The following is a 22,031-nucleotide window of genomic DNA, read 5'->3' as shown; positions in this document are numbered from 1 at the left end:
CCTAACCTCCATTTTCAGCCACCAAACCTCCACAAAACTCATACCATTCTTCTCCTTTCTTCATTTTGTTCCATCCCTTCCATTTTCACAAGGATTGAAGCTCATTTTCATCATTCAAGAGCTATGGAGTTTGGCCTTCACAAGCAATCACTAGGGTTCTTGAAGATGAAGATTGGCTAAGTTTCTTTGTGGAATCCTAGAGAGATGAAGATGGAGGATGAGTCTTGAGCTTCAAATTGGCTAAGTTCTTTTGTTTCCTATCCTCTTCTCTTTTTACTAGATGGTTAGATTCCTTAATCTAGGGTTTAATCATCTTAGCTTATAAATTCTAATTTGAATTTGATGTTGATGTAAAGAGAGAGGATTGTTTATTTAATTTCTTCCTTGGACAGCCATGACTGAATTTTGCCACTCTTTGTTTGGCACATAATCTTGTGTTTTTCAATTAGTGAATTTCTTGTGTTAATATTGCATAATCTTGTGGTGTTAATGCTTGTGTTGTTGAGTAGCTTGACATAATCTTGTGGTTGCTCAATTTATGTGTTTGACCATGGCTGTTGAGAGAGGATTTTGAGTGAATCACTTGGCTAATGTCTTCACCAATTGGTTAATTAAACTAGGGACTTTAATCTAAGACCTAGGGAGGTTAGCTAATTAGGTTAATTGGCTTAGGATAATTTTCTTAAGTCATGACAGCTTTAGTCAAGAGGAAAGGGAAGCTAAACTTAGCCTAATCATGAGAAGATAATGAGTTCAAAATCAACTAATCTCTAGGGTTCCATTATTGTAAAAAGGGAAGTTCATTTCACTCACTTTCACTAGCATTTTAATTACTTGCATATTAGGTAATTAGTTTAGATAATTAGCTAGATAACTAAATTCCTACAAACTTTGGTTGATTTATTTCACTAGATAACTTTCAATTAGACTTAAAACCATTCCTTGGGAGATGACCTAGGGTTGGCCCTATATTGCATTAGGGTTAGCTTTAGTGTAATTTTGAGGATAAGCGACTAATTTCCTATCAAAATTTTGGCGCCGTTGCCGGGGAATGGTTTAAGTTTAATTCTAAGGTTGTTTAGTACTTAATTTATATTTTTAGTGTTCCTGGAAATTTTTTTTGAAAAATTATAAAAATTTGTGTTTTGTGTTTTGTTTAGTGTTTTTGTGTGTTTTGAGTGTTTTTATTCTGTTTTGAAAAAAAAAAAAAAATTAATGCAATTTTCGTTGGTTTGGTGTAGAGCTGAAAATACTCTGTTTCTAGTGTCTCTGTCTGAAATTGAAAATACTCTGTTTTTATTTCATTGAAAGCTCTATATCCTAGCTTCACTTTAAAATTGGTTTGGTCAATTTTGGACGTGGGAAGTGTCCTGTGAAATTTTACAATCTAACAAGGTCCAGGGAGCCATTACAGAGGATTTCCAAAACCCTGTTTCAATTTTGAGTTAGCATATCTTCCTCTTTGTGCGTTCAAATTGATTGATTCCAGTTTCATTTTTCTTATCGCTGTCTTATCTTTGTTTCTTGTGTTTAGGATTTTCTTCAATTTTTCCATTTTCCTATTTGAAAGTTTGTTAGAAGCTCTGAAGGTCTTCTGGACGAAATCCTGTTTCTCCAGACTTGAGGACCAACTTGTGAAAAATTCTGGGAACGATTGGGCAGGATTTTTAATCTAAAATTTTTATATAATTTTCCTGTATATCTCTTGTGTTTCTCATAAAAGTTTCAGGGGAATTTATCATGTGGATTTGCTGATAGAAAATTCACAAGTTCACTGTCTCCAGAGAGCCTACTGTGCGAATTCCAGAATTGCCAAAGCTTCTTGATTGAGCATTTCTAACTCTCTTTCTACTTGTTTGGTGTTATTTTTTTTTCATTTTGTTGCTATTGAGTTTAATAAAAAAAAATAAAAAAAATTATTTCTCTTGCTTTTGTGTGTTTTGAATTGTTTCATGTTGATTTGCATTTTAGTTTAGCTTGTTCTTTGTTCTTAATTTTCTTGAGCTTGATTAGTGCATGACCCGAAGAAAACATACCTCTTTTGTTGAATTAGATCCAGAAATTGAAAGGACTATTTCTAGATTGAGAAGATCACAACCTATTCTTGATTCTCATTTGGTTTGTAATTCAACAATGGAAGGTATCTTAGGACATGAGCATGTGCATAATGAGGGCCATGGGAATGGGAATGAGAATTTGCATGATGATGGCCATGTTAATAATGAATTTGAAGGCTTGCATAACCCTAGAGAGGAGAGGAGCATTAGGCAATTAACTCAACCTAATTGGCATGATAATCCTTATGGCTTATATGTTCCTCCTACTAATGTTCAATTTGAAATTAAATCCTCCTTGATTAATGCATTGCCTAAATTTCATGGGTTACCAGGAGAGGATTGTCATAGGTTTTTGCATACTTTCCTATTGGTTTGTGATACTATGAAGCCTATGCATGTAAATGTTGATGATGTTCAAGCTAAGGCTTTTGTATTTTCTCTTGAAGGTTTAGCAAAGGAATGGTATTTCAACTACCCTTCTTATGTGAAAGTGAGCACATGGGCTGAGCTAAGAAGACTCTTCTTAGATAAATTCTTTCCAAATTCCAAGGTCACCAATTTGAGAAAGCAAATCTATGGGGTCCAACAAGGAGAGGATGAGAGTCTCTATGAGTATTGGACTAGATTCCAAGGCCTTTTGGCTAAATGCCCACACCATCAAATTTCTAGTGAGAATTTAGTCCAATATTTCTATGAGGGCTTGATTCCAAGAGACAAAGTTAACATTGATGCCGCTAGTGGTGGATGCTTGATTGACCTCACTTCCTTAAAGGCTTGGGAACTAATTGACAAGATGGCTTCAAGTGGTGCTCAATACTCTACAAGGGAAAAGAGAAATGTGAATATGGTAGGTTCCTCAGTTCTTAATGATTCATATGTGGACTTGCTAGCTGCCAAGATTGGGAGAATGTTGGCTCCACAAATATCTCAAGTGAGCAATGTAAGTACTTCTCAAGCACTTGTCCCTTATTCTTGTACTTTTTGTGACTCACCTATGCATGTAGAAAGCAATTGTCCTATTAAGTTTGAACAAGTAAATGCTATCTACAATGGAAAACAATCCCATGGTGGGAGGCAAGGGCAAGGAGCTTATTCTAATACTTACAACCCTTCATGGAGAGACCATCCTAATTTCTCCTATTCAAATCCAAATGTGGCTTTACAAGACAATCAACAAAGAGGATCCTATCAAAACACCTTTGGCCGTGACCCTCCACCTCATTTGTCTCAAGGTAGCTCTTCTCAAAGCTACAATCCAAGTGGTAATTCTCTTACACCTTCTTCTAATTCTTATAGTGATAGGAGGCTTGTTCCAATTGAGAGTTCTTCTAATTCGAACTCTCCTAATGATGTGAATGTGTTACGTAAGCAGTTGATTGAAATGAACTCTTTGTATAAAAACATGTATGATGGCTTAGGGAACAAGGTAGAGAGTATGGGTAACAAGTGTGAGAACATGAACTCTAAAATTGATGCCCTTACTTCTCAAATGAATATGCTTGCTAACCAATTAAGTGCAGCTAATGCTCAAGCCTCTACATTACCATCCAACACCGTTGCTAATCCTAAAGCTAATCTTAATGCTATCACATTGAGGAGTGGCAAGGAGTTGGGAGAAAGAGTACAAGAAGACAAAAGACAAGGGAAGGCCGAGAAGCCCTCTTTAAATTCTTCAATTGATGTTAATGTTTCTAGTTTTTCTTTTGCTCCTAATGATGCATCTTTTTGTAGAGATGATGAGGATGAAAACATTGAGGAGATCATATGTGAGCAACCACCATCTAAGGTGAAAAAGGGGACTATGGCCGAGTTGTTTAGTAAGGAAAAAGAGGGAGAGGCCGAGCAAAGTGAAACAAGAAAGGAGAGTTCAAGGAAGGAAGAAGGAAAGCAAAGTCAAGAGATTATGAAGAAGCTTCCTTTTCCACAAGCACAAGTGGTCCCTAAGCAAGTAAAGGGACAATTTGATCAAGAGGTATATGATTTCTTCCACAAGATTCATGTTAATGTACCCTTGATGGATGTAGTTAAGAACTTTCCTAAGTATGCCAAATTTTTGAAAGATTGTTGTACAAATAAAAGAAAATTTAGGCCTAATGCAAGGGTACAATTACCCTCATCTGTGAGTGCTATCATGAAGCCTCAACTCCTTATAAAATGTGAAGACCTCGGTTCCTTCACAATTTCATGCAAGATTGGCAACACACATTTTTCTCATGCATTGATAGACTTAGGTGCAGCCATTAATGTTATGCCTCTTTCAATTTATCATGCCTTGAGTCTTGATTGCATGCATAAGACACCTATGATATGCCAATTAGCGGATAGAAGTGTTAGAAGACCACATGGAGTAGTGGAAGACTTGTTGGTTTGTGTTAAAGGTCTATTATTTCCTGTGGATTTCTATGTGCTTGATATGTCAAAAGAAGGGAGTGGGGATGATATTTTGATTTTAGGAAGGCCATTTATGAGGACTGCCCGTACATTGATTGACATGGAAAAAGGTAGTTTGATTTTGAAATGTGGAGAGGATCATGTTATTTTTAATATATATGAAGCAATGAAACATCCTTTTGAGGATTATTCTTTGTTAGGTGTAAGTTCCATTGAGTTATTGCTTCATGATGCTTGTGAGTCTCACATGCTTGATTCTTTCTCACATGTTGATGATGATTTGTCTCTTGTTACTACTACATGTATTGATGGATGTAGTTGTCCTATTTGTTTAGAGATTGATGCATGCTTGAATGATGCAACTACTTCTTCTCATGATTTGTTTAAAATATCTCCTATGCTTGATCTTGAAATGCTTGAGAAGGGTATATCTTCTTGTGTTGTAGGTACTAAAATATCTCCTATAGCATGTATCTTCTTGTGATGTGCATAATTCTTTCGTAATTATTGCCACATTGATTGATAATTTGTAGAAGTTCATGAGCTAGTATTTTAGTGACTTGAAATAATGTTTTTCTCTTATTTCTTTGTCTTATAGTTTCTTTTGGGACCTTTTTCACTTGATTTTGCCCGGAGTGCAAAAGCTAAGTGTGGGGGAATTGATAGAACACATTTGTTACCCACTTTTATTTGTCAATTAGGACCATTTTATTAATGATTTATCACCTTCAAGTGCACACATTGCATTAGATTTGGAACTTTGCCTAAGTTTCTAATATCAGTGCACTAGGGGCATTTTGGTTTGGGAGTAATTAAATAAAAAAGTCAACACTTTCTTAAGTGTCTTAGTTTGTCCTAGTTTTTGGTTTGCCTTTGTGTGAAAATTTTTATATAATTTTGTGCAGCCTAAAACTTGGTTAATTTAATAAATTCTCCCTTCTAATTATGAATTTAATTCTGGACATGAATTAGATTTTATTATATCATATGCTATTTAATTGAATTATGTGATTTATGTGACATAGGTGGCATGTGACTTGTGCATCAATTGGGCAATTGAGGTCAACACTCCTTGAGGACAATGGCTGATGGTTTGCACGTGAATTATGATTATTTTGAGGGATTAGATCAGCTAAAATGATGTGGATGACACATGGGAAATTAGGCACACATTGGAATCATCTACAAACCAATAGGAAGTTGCCACCTTGCAAGTGTGACAAGGCTCCCATTTACATTTTAATTTCTTTTTCCTTATTTTAATTAAGCTTCAGCTGATGGGAGACACCAAGGAGCACGCCATTTTAAGTCTCAAATGGGACCCAACACATATCTCATTCATCTTCCACATTCTCTCTCTCTTGTTCATAGTGTTCTTCATTTTCTCTCTTTTGTTCTTCATTTTCCAGCACCCTAACCTCCATTTTTAGCCACCAAACCTCCACAAAACTCATACCATTCTTCTCCTTTCTTCATTTTTGTTCCATCCCTTCCATTTTCACAAGGATTGAAGCTCATTTTCATCATTCAAGAGCTATGGAGTTTGGCCTTCACAAGCAATCACTAGGGTTCTTGAAGATGAAGATTGGCTAAGTTTCTTTGTGGAATCCTAGAGAGATGAAGATGGAGGATGAGTCTTGAGCTTCAAATTGGCTAAGTTCTTTTATTTCCTATCCTCTTCTCTTTTTACTAGATGGTTAGATTCCTTAATCTAGGGTTTAATCATCTTAGCTTATAAATTCTAATTTGAATTTGATGTTGATGTAAAGAGAGAGGATTGTTTCATTTAATTTCTTCCTTGGACAGCCATGACTGAATTTTGCCACTCTTTGTTTGGCATATAATCTTGTGTTTTTCAATTAGTAAATTTCTTGTGTTAATATTGCATAATCTTGTGGTGTTAATGCTTGTGTTGTTGAGTAGCTTGACATAATCTTGTGGTTGCTCAATTTATGTGTTTGACCATGGCTGTTGAGAGAGGATTTTGAGTGAATCACTTGGCTAATGTCTTCACCAATTGGTTAATTAAACTAGGGACTTTAATCTAAGACCTAGGGAGGTTAGCTAATTAGGTTAATTGGCTTAGGATAATTTTCTTAAGTCATGACAGCTTTAGTCAAGAGGAAAGGGAAGCTAAACTTAGCCTAATCATGAGAAGATAATGAGTCCAAAATCAACTAATCTCTAGGGTTCCATTATTGTAAAAAGGGAAGTTCATTTCACTCACTTTCACTAGCATTTTAATTACTTACATATTAGGTAATTAGTTTAGATAATTAGCTAGATAACTAAATTCCTACAAACTTTGGTTGATTTATTTCACTAGATAACTTTCAATTAGACTTAAAACCATTCCTTGGGAGATGACCTAGGGTTGGCCCTATATTGCATTAGGGTTAGCTTTAGTATAATTTTGAGGATAAGCGACTAATTTCCTATCACCATTGTAGCATATTATGACTATGAAATATGGTCGATCGATGTTAAAATAGCATTCCTTAATGGACGTCTAGTTGAGGAAGTATGCATGCTATAACCAGAAGGTTTTATGCGTCCGGAGGACTTTGGAAAGGTGTGTTAGCTTTAAAGATTCATTTATGGATTGAAGCAAGCATCTCTGAGCTGGAATCAATGTTTTGATAAAGTAATCAAAGAGTTTAGATACATCCAAAATATTGATGAATCTTGTGTTTATAAAAGGGTTAATGGCAGCACAGTTATATTTCTAGTACTATATGTAGATGACATCCTACTCATTGGGAATGACATTCCTACCTTGCAGAATGTCAAGTCTTGGTTAGGAATCTTTCTCTATGAAGGACTTAGGTGAAGCTACTTACATCCTTGGGATTAAAATCTATAGAGATAAATCTAAAAAGATAATAGGCTTAAGTCAGAGCACATGCATAGACAATATACTGTGTAGGTTTAGTATGTAAGATTCAAAGAAGGGTTTCATTCCCATGTTTCATGGCATTATCTCAGTAAAGACCAGTGTCTTAATACATAAAATCAGTGAGATTGTATGAATAAGGTTCCATATGCCTTGGCAATTGGATCTATCATGTATGCCATACTGTGCACTCGACCAGATGTTTCATTTGCCTTAAGTATAACTAGTAGATACTAAGGAGATCTAATAGAGGATTATTGGACTAATATCAAGCATATCCTAAAGTACTTAAGAAAGACTAAGGATTTATTCTTGGTATATGGTGGATTGGATGGTGAGCTAGTTGTAATAGGTTACACAGATGCAAGCTTCCAAACTGACCAGGATGACCTTAAATCACAATTAGGATATATGTTCACCTTAAAGGTGGGGCAGTGAGCTGGAAGAGCTCAAAGCAGAGCACAACAGTTGATTCTACAATAGAAGCCGAGTATATAGCAACATTAGATGTAGCTAAGGAAGCCATTTGAATTAGAAAGTTCATTGTTGAACTAGGAGTGGTGCCTAACATCTTAGATCCAATAAACTTGTTTTGTGATAATAGCGGTGCAATTGCATAGAGCAAGGAGCTAAGGTCATACCAAAAAACCAAGCATATACTCAGGCATTTCCACCTTATCATAGAGATCAATGATAGAGGTGATATAAAAATATGCAAAGTAGCAGGAGAGGACAATGTTGCTGATCCTCTTACAAAGCCTCTTGCACAGGTGAAGCATGAACATTATGTCAGGACAATGAGAATTAGATAAATTAATGATTGTACCTAGTTCAAGTGGGAGGATGTCGGAAATTGTGCCCTAAGGCCAATCATTATACTATACACATTGTTATTTAATAAATTTCTCTTTTGTTATCATAACAATTGCATGTTCAATATGATAACTGTATCCTTGGACAAACTATAATGATTGTCCTAAATATTTCTGGTTGGTCATCTATGAGGGATCACAGATAAAACAAGACTAGTATGACTTTGATTAATTATAGAGATACAAATCAAAGTCATAGGTACTTGAAAGAGTTATAAAGTACTGGACTGACCTGGTATGAGAAAGCTACATGGTACAAGTCATAAGCTTATCTTATATGTAACTATATCCCTAAGCCCTTTAACTTGAGATCATCATGGATTCCTACATGATGACCACTGAACTTTGACCTAGTCAAAAGTCACCCTTGACTGGGTGATCATTAAGGCTATGATTGAGTTTAGTGATACTCATGCAAAGGAATGTGAGTAGTCAAGATGGAATTTGTCCCTCACATTAAGTGAGAGATATTACTAGGCCCCTCAATGGGTAAGACTGAGAAAATGTATGGCCATATTGTAACATCCTGAAAATTTTAAGACTCGAATTTATATTAAAAAATAAAACATCTAAAATTAAATTAAAATTAAGAATAATTTGATAGAGATCTAGAGTTTAAATTTTACTCAGCAAAAGTTTATTTTTATTTTATTTTTAACTATGGGAAAATTACTAAAGTTCACTCGAGCTTTTGTGCTATAATAAAAAAATGTTGGGCCCTTTATTGCAATTTTCCCTAAATTTTTTAAATCATTTTTTAAAAGGGAAAACTGAATGCAGAAGCTGTAAATAAAAATAAAGAAAAGAAACGCACGAATGAGACAGAAGAGAGGAAGAAGAGAGGAGAAAGAGAGGGAGTTAAGCTTGAATTTAGGAGGCTTTACGATCATTGCGAGCTCGACTACACAATAAGTAAACTCCCTACTTCAATCCTCTTCCTTCCCTCTTAGTTTTCTTCAATTTTTAGAAGATGAAATTTCTAAAATTTGATCCAAAAGGCTTTATTCTTGTAAGCTTTAATTTTCTTGGGTCCTTAGGAGGTTGTTTTGAGTTTCTATATGATGCCTTAAAGTTTTGATTGGACATTTAGATGAAAAATAAAGTTTTAGGGAAAAAGTCAAAACCTAAGAGGTTGGGTTTTGCTCCTTAATGGTTTAAGCCTATTGATTTAGTTATAATTGTGCTATTTAAATCCAATAAGATTTAAATTAAGCTTTGGTTTTCCTTATTAGGGCTAATAGTAAAAGTTGGTGACACTAAGTGAAGGTTTTTAATTGATTAAAAGTTGTATGGTTTGGAAATTAGCCTAATGGTGGCTAATAAATGGTTTTAGTGGTTAAGTGATACTATGTGACTAATTAGTTTAATACATGGACCATTGGGATAGATTATGGCTCATTGACCCAAGTTGTGCGGTATAAGTTATAGTCTTTTTTTATGTTATTTGCCATGAAAAGTGATGTGGATTACTTATATGTTGTAGGGAATTATTGGTGAAACTTATGAAGAAGTTAAGGAACAAGCCAAGTCCTATTTTATACAAGAGGAACCCTTTGGGTATCAAAGGGTTGAGGTAACAGGGGAATTTATATTTTTTATTCCTTTGTTGAGCTATTTTTGAATAAATATTACTAGCTATCATGCATTACATGTTTTAAAAGATTAAATATGCTTTATAAGGGGTTATAGGGTACTACTTTGATTATAGTACAAATATATTTTCTAATTGTTTAACAACAATGTTTTTATGAACATGAGATTATTTGCATGTATTGTAATCATAAAGAATTGAAGTTACAGTTAAAGAAGTGTAACTAAGTTAAGTACCTTAGATAGGCTAAGGAACCATTTAAGGGAGATTTATAAATGTTATACTACCTTAGAGTGTTGAACTAGTCAATACTTAGGAAAGGTAAATAAGAGTAAAAGGCATGATCTCATTGGGAGTTCACCAATAAGAAGGTGTGGACTTGTGATATTTTATAGCACACTGCCAGTACTCAATGTTGCCTTATGTATTGTGGGCTCAGTGCACTAAAGTGGTTAGTGTATTAAGTGTTTCATACATCATAGTAGGGGAGGGAATCCGACATATGAAATGTGAGGTTCAGTTTATAGGCCAAGGTAGCCCTCACATGGACAGTAAGTTGGGCTAGCTCTAGGAAGGAGTTAGCTTCGACTACTCAGGATTCACATCGAAGGGGCATAAGTAGTTTGGTGGATTAGATCATGCCTGAGGTTGTGTTTTGTGCCGTGGAGGTACAAGTGGGTATAAGGTTCACCTGTGAGTTAAAGAGTACCAGGGGGTATTATGTTGGTTATGAAAGGCCATATCGGCCTATGGCATGTATTCATGCATTTTAAATGGCTAAATTATATACTACGTTGAATTTATTATTTGTTTATTCGATTATGACTTATTTTGTAATAATCAATGTAGATTTCTCTATTACTGAGACTGTAGTTGTCTCACCCCTTTCTTTTTAATATTTTTAGGTCCAAGCAAAGGAACCAATGATAGGCGGGGAAAGGAGTAGAGTTAGGGGTTGTTTGTAGATTGTAAAGAACCGCAACCCCTTTCGTTTGAGCAATTCTATTGTAATTTATTTACGATTAGGGTGCCAGTAAGATGTGATTATATACATGCATGTGAATATGTGTGGATTGTATGCCTTATATGAATTTTTATCTGCTTGTGGACTTGTGATTAGGAAACTTAGTTATGGTATGTGGTTTTGATGGATTCATTTGGTTAACCAAGTTTGCACTACAAGCAAATGTTTATTTTAATATACATGAATATATGTGATTCTACAAGCAAATGCAAAGTGGTTACATATGGTGTTTGAATTGATTTTTGGCCACGCTTGTGTCATTTGTGAATTTTGGAGATTTATGGTCTATTTTGGGAAATGGCACTCGGGTGGCCAAATTTTGGTAAATGGGGTTTTTCTATCATTTAAATCTCCTATCAGATGTTTTTAGTCCTATTTAACATGTCCAAAGTGTTCCTATAGGTTGTGACCATTAAAATGAGATTTGGACAATTTTGAAAATGATTTTTACTAAAAAGCTATACTTTTGCATTCAGGTGTCCAAATTTAAATCTGACTGTTGGATTTTCTTGAGATTTAGATCACCAGTAAAACTTTTGATAATCTTCATTTGGGATTTAGAATCACCTCAATTGGACGTTGAAAGAGAAAACAGCACGTTTCGAAACTTTGTCCAGAGATGCTGTCATGACAATAATATAATGCTATCATGACAGCAGCAATTGCTGAAGTTGGGATGCACATGAATTTTGATCTGACCCTTGGATCTTTTTGAAATTTGGTAGACTTATATTACCCTTTGAATGTGACATGTGGGCTTTAGAATTGCTTCAATTGGAGGTCTAATGATGAAATGGTGCACTCTGAAAGTTAGTCTGGAGGTGTTGTCGTGACAGCAAAAATGACCAAACTTGCAACATGTCAAATTTTTAGTCCAACCGTTAGACATTTTTGAAATTTGGTGTACTACTAGAAATTATTAAGAATGATATGTGAGCTTTAAAATTACTTCGATCGGAGACCGGATGACAAAACGACACCTCCTAAAAGTTGGCCTAGGAAGGCTGTCATGACAGCAATTTAATGCTGTCATGATAGCATCTTTTTACCCCGCTTTCACCTAACTTGCTTCTATGCGCTATAGGTAAAACCTATAAATTTTTTAAAATGTTTTAGATGTTTATTTTTTGATGGTGTATCTGTTTAGTGGTTTAAATAATTTGCTTCCTAAGTTGGTTAGCGGATCAACTCCTTAACCACACTTAGTTATTTAAATTGTGTGATTTTTAGATAACACTCGAGGCAAGTCTTACATTTAGTATCAATTTTAAGTTTATGATTCCTCTTTCTTATTTGGCACCCTAAATACATTACTCTTATGCTCTTTTCCTTATGCCACTAACCTAGACTGGTATTGTTTTTCTTTTTCTGTATTGTTCCTTTAGGAGGAGAGAAAGGTCTATACCCATGTGGCCGTACACCTTTCAGTTGTAATATGGCTCGAAGGAGAAGAGGTAGATCGAGGAATAAGGGATAACCACCACCTCCACCTCCTCTGCCTCCACCTTTACCACTACCATAGGGGATAGATGTAGTCATGGCTAGGCTTCTTGATGTGATTATGGATATACAAGAAAATCTTAGAGGTTATGCTATTCCAGATTAGCATGTTAACCCAGGTGCTCGGCAAGGAGCTTCCAGTGCTATGTGAGCTCATAAATCAGTTGCTGATAACCGAGAAGATGACATATACTGACCTTGAAAGGAATTCTCTCTCTCCAATCTGACCACATATGATGGTAGTATGCTTGATAGGAAAGCTAAGGAGTGGTTGGATCGGATAGAGCAACTATTTACCATGGTGAGATGTACATCTAAGCAGAAGGTTATCTTGGCTATAATGTAGCTTGTTGGTGAAGCCAAGCATTGCTAAGATTCTGTTAAGCCCATGGATGATAGATCTATGGGTTGGGTTAAATTTAAGGAAAGGTTTTATAATTTTCACTTTCCACTATCTTTCAAAGACGAGAAAGAGGTAGAGTTTTATGCTTTTCAATAGGGGAACTTAGATGAGGAGACCTTTATAAGGAAATTCAATCAGCTATCTAAGTTCTTGACTTATTTAAATGCTTCCAATAATAGTAAGTGGAAAGCAAAAAGGTTATTAGAGAAGATGAGACCAGAGTACCACCAGCAACTATCTTTGCTAGGTGAGGCGACATATAATAAGATGTATAATCGTTTGAGGATTTTTGTTCGTCGAGGCTGAGACACAAAGAGTAGCCAAAGTAAGGATACATGAGGTCAATTTTCTTCTGGGTTAGCTCCTACTAGTGGTGTATCCAACAAATGGGTTTTAGCTCTGGTTCTTCTTCTGGTAGCTCCTTTAGAGCTGGGTCGTCTTCTGCTTTTGGTAATCAAAATTTAAATAGGGTTTAAGATTTCAAGGTAATCGGGGTGGTAATATGAGATCTGGGGGTTCTCGTTTCTTTAGGAATGCTCCGGCACATTCTTCATAGGCTAGTTAGGCCTCAATTCTGAGCATAACAAGGTCACCTTGCGATAGATGTGGCAGGGTTCGTTTTGGTCTTTGCTTTACTTGCTATAGGTGTTGAAAATTAGGCCATTTAATCCATGACTGACCTGATTTGCATGAGAGCTCAAACCAGAGGAACATGATTCTCGGTAGATTGTATATAGTATCTCAAGAGGAGGCCAGGAAGTCATTAAATCCAATCACTGGTATGGTTTCTATCTGTGGCCTTGATTTAGAAGCTTTGTTTGATTGTGGTGTGATGCATTCTTTTATTTCTACCGAATACTTAAATAGAATGGGTATGCCTGTTGACAAGTTACCCATGATATAGAAGTTTCCTCTACTTCTAGTTTGGTCGGTCGATCCAATATAGTGTGTAGGACTATGATGACTTTTAATGGGCGATCGACTTGGGTGTGATCGAATTACCTATGTAAGGGATTGATTTAATCATCGGTATGGATTAGTTGATAGCTTATGGTGCTGTCTTAGATTGTGTGGCTAAGACTGTGACTTTGGTAGAAGTACCAGAGGTGATTAAGGAATACCCTAATCATTCTTATTTTCTTTCTTCTTTACAAGCTAAAAGGTTGATTGAGTAGGGTTGTGAGGCTTATGTAACATCCTAAAACCTCAAATTTAGAAAAAAAATTGATTAATGAAGGGATAAATTAGTTAAAAATATGATTAATTTATTTAATTATGTTTTTGGGTTGTTAATTAGATTTTTGGGTCATCTTTGGCTCTAAATTATGATAGCATCAAAGTCAAATCAAGTCGGGAGGCATTAGGGGGAGTAAAAACCCTTGTTGCTTGTTGTGTCATGAGCCACAGCTTGCGTGGTGTGTACTACAGTGCACGGCACAACAGGCAACTTAAAAGTTTGAAAATCATTAAAAATTGACAGATTTTGTGGTAGAAAACCTATAACATGAAGGGGGCAACTTTAGGCACTACTAGGGCATCAATTTAGGAGGATTTTGAAGACAAATTAAGCCTTTAAACTCTTGAGTAAGTTTCCTACCCTTCTCCTCTACCTTTTCATCTCAATTTCCATAGGATTTGGAAGAGGGAGAATTTGGTCTGATTGGATTAAGCCATGAGTCAATGTTTTGAAGGTTTCTATTGACTCTAAAGGTTTAATTTAGGTTTATTAATCTTGGATATATGGTAATATGAAGCTACTTTATTGTTTAGTGGAAGTTGAATCAAGCCCTAACTTAATCATGGGATTTTGAAGTGTGATAAGTTAAGATATTAAGTTTTATATTGTGATAGAGTAGGAGGCTTAAAGGGATTGTATGAACAAATTGTAATCTTGACAAGCCTATTTGTTGAGAATTTGAGTAAGAAGTGGGAGAATTGGGAGGTTATTATTAGCTAATAGTGCTTATGTTAATTGAAAATTAACATATAATACTTTGTCGATGTAGATTGTAGTGTGGGAAGACTTACCTTGACACAAGAAGAAATTTAGTACCATGGGTAACCCTTTTAGTAACAAAAGGGTTGAGGTAACTAGATAATTTGCATTGTTTATTACCTTGTATAAGTTATTCTCAAGTTGTTTTTCTATGATTTGTTGAGTATATATGTATAAATTCTTTAAAGGTTAACTATTTTAGAAAATGAATAGAGTATTAGTTTGTAAAATTCTATATTTTGAAGTAAATGGTAAGATTTATTATATTTGTTCGGAAAGTTGTTTATGCATGGTCAAGTAGAGATATGTAGTGAAATGTGGCATATTAAAGCGTGGGAGGTCACCCTAGTAGAGATAGTGAAGATTAAGTCCATATATTACTAGCACCTCAAGATGCCAGGTACAATACTTACTCTCCTTAGTGCCCAAAAATGGGTGCGGTGTTGGAGACTTACTCTCCTTAGTACCCAAAAGGGTGCGAAGTTGGAGACTATGCTCCTTAGCATCCGTAGGATGTGGTTTTGGAGTAATGACACCCTAAATACTTGTAATAAGGGGAAACAATAGTCTAGAACTGGTTTAGGACACCTTGGCCGAGTAGTCCTACCATGGATGGTGAGCTTGGGAACCATACATGTGGTTTAGTTACGTGAAATAGCGTACTAGTTCGATCGGGAGTATTGGAGGACTAGATGGTTAGGGATATGCATGCAATTATGTTACTTATTTTAATACTTTTTTATAACTTGGCTTGTTAATTAATAATATAGATTATCTTAGTTGCTGAGATTTTTATCCCACCCCGTGGTTATCATTTTACAAGTTCTACCAGTGAGACTGAGCTAAGAAGGGAATCGGGCAAGGGCTAGCATACTTGCTACATTCTCATTGTAAAGCTCGATTTTGGTTTGAGACTTGTACATAAACTTATTATATGATATTATAGGTTGCCAACTAGGAATGCATATCATTATGATTGGTTGCACTTGTTTCACACTATGTTGTTTTGTATTTTAGCCCAATATTGTATATGATGTGAATATGTGAGAATTTTTATGTTGATGGGCTAAAATGCTAATACAAGTGCAAGGAATGTTTTATCTATGTGGTGACAATGTATTTGTGGTGTATTATATGGCAATAGAGGTCAAATAGTTTATATTGTGTTGTTTTGGTATTTTGGCCATATTGGGTGAAATAGCCATTAAGTAGCTAAATTTTGTGTTTGGTATGTTTTTGTATGTTTGATTGGTCACTCAAGTTAATTTTGGTCCATTGGACTTGGTTCAAGCCTTATAATGGGTTAATGGTATAAGTTATGAGTTTTGGGTACTTGGATGCTTGAAAATCTCTTTAAAAATTGACTTTTGCATTCGAGTGTCTAAAATTCTCATATGGTGTCGAATCGTAAAAAAACTTGTACCAATAGTTAGCTTATGGAATAAGCTTTGAGTGGGCGCTTGAATCACTCTAATCGGGCATTGAATGCGAAAATGGTGTGTATTTGAAGTTCATCTAGAAAAGCTATCATGAAATGCTGTCATGGACACATATGTTGCGGCGCATTTCGCAGAAGCTGTGGTGCACGGTACAACAAGAAAACTTGGCTTTCTATGCCACAAGCCACGGTGCATGGACCAAAACACTTTAAAATAACATTTTTAGCCCTGTTTTGAAGTGTTTTGCTTTCCAAAACTTTTCCATGCTTCTAATACCTTTATAAATTATTAAGTTTGGCTCAAACTATCAATTTAAAGGGTTTTTATAGGATCCCAATTATTCCACAATTATTTTTAAATGATTATTAGTTTTAACCCATATTTGGATAATGTGAGCTTAGGAGCAATCCTTGCTCTTAATTATGATTGTTTATTGTGATTGTGTGGTGCATTTTTGTAATGTCAAGGTGGACATTACAGCTTACATGGTAGTGCTTACTACCCAAAGGTCTGAGGCAAGTAAAGTGGATGAAATTGAGGTTGTTAGGAAGTTCCCGAAGGTATTTTCAAAGGATGTGTCAGAATTACCTCCAGAACGTGAGGTTGAATTGTCAATTGACTTGGTGCTAAGGACACAACCAATTTCAAAGGCTCCCTATAGAATGGCTCCTTTTGAGTTAATTGAGTTAAAGAAGTAGCTTGATGAGCTGTTAGATAAGGGATTTATTAGACCTAATGTTTCTCCTTAAGAATCCCCTATCTATTTGTGAAGAAAATGATTAGTAGTTTAAGATTGTGTATCGATTACAAGTAGTTGAATAAGGTTATGGTGAAGAATAAGTACCTACTGCCTTATATCAATGATCTCTTAGATCAGTTGGTTGGTGCCACGGTTTTCTCTAAAATTGATTTACATTCAGGGTACTACCAACTGAGGGTTATTGAGAAGGAAGTGGTGAAGACAACTTTCAGGACTCGATATGGCCATTATAAGTTCTTGGTTATGCCATTCAGGTTCACTAATGCACCTGTGGTTTTCATGGACTATATGAACCACATCTTTCAACCTTTCTTAGATCAATTTGTGATGGTTTTTATTGACGATATGCTAATCTACTTTAAAGATGAGGAGTAGCATGCCAGATACTTGAGGACTATCTTAAGGTTTCTGTGAGATCATAAGCTATATGCCAAACTCAATAAGTGCGAGTTTTTGATGAGAGAGGTTAGATTCTTAGGACATATTGTGTTGGCAAGTGGTATTGTGGTTGATTCGCATAATGTTGAAGTGGTCTTGCAATGGGAGACCAAAATCAATTATAGAGATCTGTAGTTTCCTAGAGTTAATAGGTTACTATCGACATTTTATTAAAGGTTTCTCTCACTTTTTGATGCCTTTGACTAGGCTCATGAGGAATGATAGGCCATTTATCTGGGATGTTAGGTGCAAGACAGCTTTTCTTAAGTTAAAAGAAAGGTTAACAACAACTCCAGTATTGGTAGTTCTAGATCCTCATAAGGGTCTTGGTTGTGTTCTAATGTAAGATGAGAGGGCTGTGGTATATGTGTCTTAACAGCTTAGGCAGCATGAGGAGAATTATCTGACACATAATCTAGAGTTGGTTGCAGTGGTCTTTACATTGAAGATTTGGCGCCATTATCTTTATAGAACAGAGTTCAGGTCTTAAGTGACCATACAAGTCTCAAGTACTTGGAAGATCAAAAAGAGCTAAACACGACACAGAGATGCTGGATGGAGTTTCTCAAGGATTATAATTTTGAATTTAAGTATCATCTGGGGAAAGCAAATGTGGTAGCAGATGCTCTTAGTCGTAAGACCTTACATGTGGCCTATTTGATGACTTAAGAGCATAGATTGATGGAGTCCTTAGTTGAGACTTCTCTACGTATGACTGAGTTCTCCTTAAATGATCTTAAGACTACAGTTATTTTCAATGAATTTTGGAAAGAGATATGAGTTGCTTATCTTCAAGATTTAATTTTGTTAAAAATAAGTCAAGACATAAAGAATGGTGAGACAATGGACTATTAGTTTAGTGATGATAGCTATGTGGTTTTTAAGGACAGGGTATGTGTTCCCAACAATGAGTCTATTCAAAAGTGATTGTTGGATGGGGCACATCGTAGTAGCTATACCCTTTATCCCGATACTACTAAGATGTATCATGACATGCAGCATCACTGGTGGTGGCCAGGCAAGAAAAAGGTGTCACAAAGTATATTAGTAAGTGTTTGACTTGTCAGAAGGTCAAGATAGAGCACTAAAAGCCATCGAGATTGTTATACCCTCTGGAGATTCTCAAATGGAAATGGGACAGTATTTCAATAGATTTTGTATTTGGTCTGCCAAGAACCTAGGCTAGTTTTGACTCTATCTAGGTAATTATAGATCATTTGACTAAGTCAACACATTTCTTACCAGTCAAGACCACCTATACCGTTAATAAGTATGCTGAGATCTACATCAACGAGATTGTGTGACTACATAGGGTAACGAGGGATATTGTTTCAAACCGTGATCCTTAGTTTACATTGAATTTATAGCAAGCTATACAAAGGGCTATGGGCACAGATCTGAAGTTTAGTACATCCTATCATCCACAGACAAATGAACAAACTGACCGGACGATCCAAGACATTAAAGGATATGTTGAGATTGTGTGCTCTAGAGCTTTAGGGAAGCTGGGATAAGCATTTACCTTTGGCGAAGTTTGCTTATAATAACAGTTATCATGCCAGTATTTAGATGGCTCCTTATGAAGCATTATATGGAAGACAGTGCAGATTGCCTCTCTGTTGGTCTGAGTTGAGTGAGAGGATAATGATGGGACCGAATGTGGTAGATGAGACCACAGAGAAAATCAAATTAATCTAATAAAAGCTTCTTATGGTGTAGAGTAGACAAAAAAGTTATGCAGATAATCATCGTAAGGACCTATCTTTTGATGTTAGGGATCTTGTATTTCTCAAGGCTTCCCCATTAACGGGCATTGGACGCTCAGTTCAGGCTAAAAAGTTATCCCCTTAGTATATGGGTCCTTTTGAGGTTTTAAAGAAATTTGGGCCGATGGCTTATCAGTTGGCATTGCCGCCTTAGTTAGCGGGTCTACACAACGTGTTTCATGTGTCATAGTTGAAGAAGTACTAGCCAGACCCATCACATGTAATAGAACTTGAGGAGGTTGAAATTCAGGAGAATTTAACCTACCAGACTAAACCAGATTGTATTGTGGATACTAAGGATAGGCAGCTTAGAAAGAAGACAATCTAGTTGGTAAAAGTGATTTGGAAAGGGACGGCTCTGGAAGATGCAACCTAGGAGACTAAGGATCAAATAAAGAAGGAGTATCCACAGTTGTTTCCTTAGGTATATTTCTCTCTTTGATTCATGAACTAGCTTAGATTTTAAGGACAAAATAAAGGAGGGGAGAATGTAACATCCTGAAAATTTTAAGACTCGAATTTATTTTAAAAAAAATAAAATACTTATAATTAAATTAAAATTAAGAATAATTTAATAGAGGTCTAGAGTTTGAATTTTACTCAGCAAAAGTTTACTTTTATTTTATTTTTAACTATGAAAAAATTATTAAAGTTGACCCAAGCTGTTGTGCTATAATAAAAAAATATTGGGCCCTTTCTTGTAATTTTTCTCAAATTGTTTAAATCAGTTTTTAGAAGGGAAAACTGAACGCAGAAGCTAAAAATAAAAACAAAAGAAAGAAACGCACGAACAGGATGGAAGAGAGGGAGAAGAGAGGAGGAAGAGAAGGAGTTAGGCTTGGATTTAGAAGGCTTTACGACCATTACGAGTTCGGCTACACAATAGGTAAACTCCCTACTTTAATTCTCTTCCTTCCCTCTTGGTTTTCTTCAATTTGTAGAAGAGGAAATTTCTAAAATTTGATCTAAAAGGCTTTATTCTTAAAAGCTTTAGTTTCCTTGGGTCTTTGAGATGTTGTTTTGAGTTTTTATATGATACCCTATTGTTTTGAATGAGCATTTGGATGAAAAATGAAGTTTTAGTACAAAAGTCAAACCCCAAGAGGCTAGGTTTTGCTCCTCAATGGTTTAAGCCTATTGATTTAGTTATAATTGTACTATTTGAATCCAATAAGATTTAAATTAAGCTTTATTTTTCATTATAAAGGCTAATGGTGCAAGTTAGTGGTGCTAAGTGAAGGTTTTTAATTGATTAAAAATTGTATGGTTTGAAAATTAGCCTAGTGGTGGCTAATAAATGATTTTGGTGGTTAAGTGATGCGATGTGACTAATTGGTTTAAGGACCATTGGGATGGATTATAGCTCATTGACCTAAGTTGTGCGGTATGAGTTATAGTCTTCTTTTATGCTATGTGCCATGAAAAGTGATGTGGATCACTTATATATTGTAGGGAATTGTTGGTGAAACTTATTGAGAAGTTAAGGAACAAGCCAAGTCCTATTTTATGTAAAAGAAACCTTTTTGGTATCAAAGGGTTGAGGTAACAGGGAAATTTATATTTCTTATTACTTTATTGAGCTATTTTTGAATAAATATTACTAGCTTTCATGCATTACATATTTTAAAAGATTAAATGTGCTTTAGAAGGGGTTATGGGGTATTACTTTGATTATAGTGCAAATATGTTTTCTAATTGTTTAACAACAATATTTTTATGGAAATGAGATTGTTTGAATGTATTGTAATAATAAAGAATAGAAGTTGCACTTAAGGAAGTGCAACTAAGTTAGGTACCTTAGGTAGGCTAAGGAACCATTTAAATGAGATTTATAAATATTATGCTACCTTAGAGTGTTGTCAATACTCAGGAAAGGTAGACAAGAGTAAAAGGCATGATTTTGGTGGGAGTTCACCAATAAGTAGGTATGGACTTGTCATATTCTCTGGCACACTGCCAGTACTTAGTGTTACCTTACATATTATGGGCTCAGTGCATTAAAGTGGTTAGTGTATTGAGTGTTCGACACCTCTCAGTAGGGGAAGGAATCCGACATATAAAGTGTGAGGTTGAGTTCCTAGGCTAAGGTAGCCTTCATATGGAGAGTAAGTCAGGTTAGCTTTGGGAGGGAGTTAGCTTCAACTACTCAAGATTCACATTGAAGGGGCATAAGCAGTTCGGTGGATTAGATCATACCTTAGATTATGTTTTGTACTTGTGGAGGTACAAGTGGGTATAAGATTTACCTATGTGTTAAACAGTGCTAAAGGGCATTCTGTTAGTCATGAAAGGCCATACCAGCCTATGTCATGCATTCATGCATTTTAAATGGCTAAATTCTATACTACATTGAATTTATTATTCGTTTATTCGATTATGGCTTACTTTGTAATAGTCAATGTAGATTTATCTATTATTAAGATTGTGGTTGTCCCATCCCTTTCTTTTCAATATTTTCAGGTTCAGGTGAAGGAACCAGTGGTGGACGGGGAAAGGAGTAGAGCTAGGGGTTATTTGTAGATTGTAAATCTATTGTAATATATTAGGATTACGGTGCTAGTAGGATGTGATTATATACATACGTGTGAATATGTGTGGATTGTATGCCTTTATATGAATTTTTATTTGCTTGTGAACTTGTGATTAGGAAACTTAGTTATGGTGTGTGGTTTTGATGGATTTATTTGGTAGACCAAGTTTCTACTCCAAGCAAATGTTTATTTTGATATATATGAATATATGTGATTCTACAAGCAAATGCAAAGTGGTTGCATATGGTGTTTGAATTGATTTTTGGCCACTCTTGTGTGATTTGTGAATTTTGAAAACTTAGGGTCCTTTTGGGAAACGGCATTTGGGTGGTTCAAATTTTGGTAAAAAAGGTTTTTTCTATCATTTAAA

At 35.4% G+C, this 22,031-nt stretch overlaps 1 protein-coding gene and 1 non-coding gene across 3 annotated transcripts; one reads left to right on the top strand and one right to left on the bottom strand.

The window, feature by feature from the left end:
* Positions 1–2,613: 2,613 nt before the first annotated feature.
* LOC129289713 (small nucleolar RNA R71) lies at positions 2,614–2,720 on the bottom strand. Its single transcript, XR_008588204.1, has one exon. It is a non-coding gene; the product is annotated as a small nucleolar RNA R71 (small nucleolar RNA).
* A 146-nt stretch (positions 2,721–2,866) lies between these two features.
* LOC129287559 (uncharacterized) lies at positions 2,867–6,234 on the top strand. Of its 2 annotated transcripts, XM_054923764.1 has the most exons (3): positions 2,867–3,319; positions 3,578–4,029; positions 5,474–6,234. In XM_054923764.1, exons 1-3 carry the CDS (start codon positions 2,902–2,904, stop codon positions 5,522–5,524), a joined length of 921 nt encoding a protein of 306 aa, XP_054779739.1. In that variant the 5' UTR covers positions 2,867–2,901; the 3' UTR covers positions 5,525–6,234. The 2 variants fall into 2 exon arrangements, with proteins under 2 accessions (XP_054779739.1, XP_054779738.1); XM_054923763.1 differs by having other exon boundaries at positions 2,867–4,029.
* Positions 6,235–22,031: the final 15,797 nt, after the last annotated feature.

Source organism: Prosopis cineraria, unplaced genomic scaffold, assembly GCF_029017545.1.
Source record: "Prosopis cineraria cultivar Desert tree isolate PC_DT_omini unplaced genomic scaffold, ASM2901754v1 PC12, whole genome shotgun sequence".
Taxonomy (NCBI): Eukaryota; Viridiplantae; Streptophyta; class Magnoliopsida; order Fabales; family Fabaceae; genus Prosopis; species Prosopis cineraria.
The sequence above is the reverse complement of the archived record's forward strand: the minus strand, read 5'-3'. Positions and strand labels throughout refer to the sequence as shown.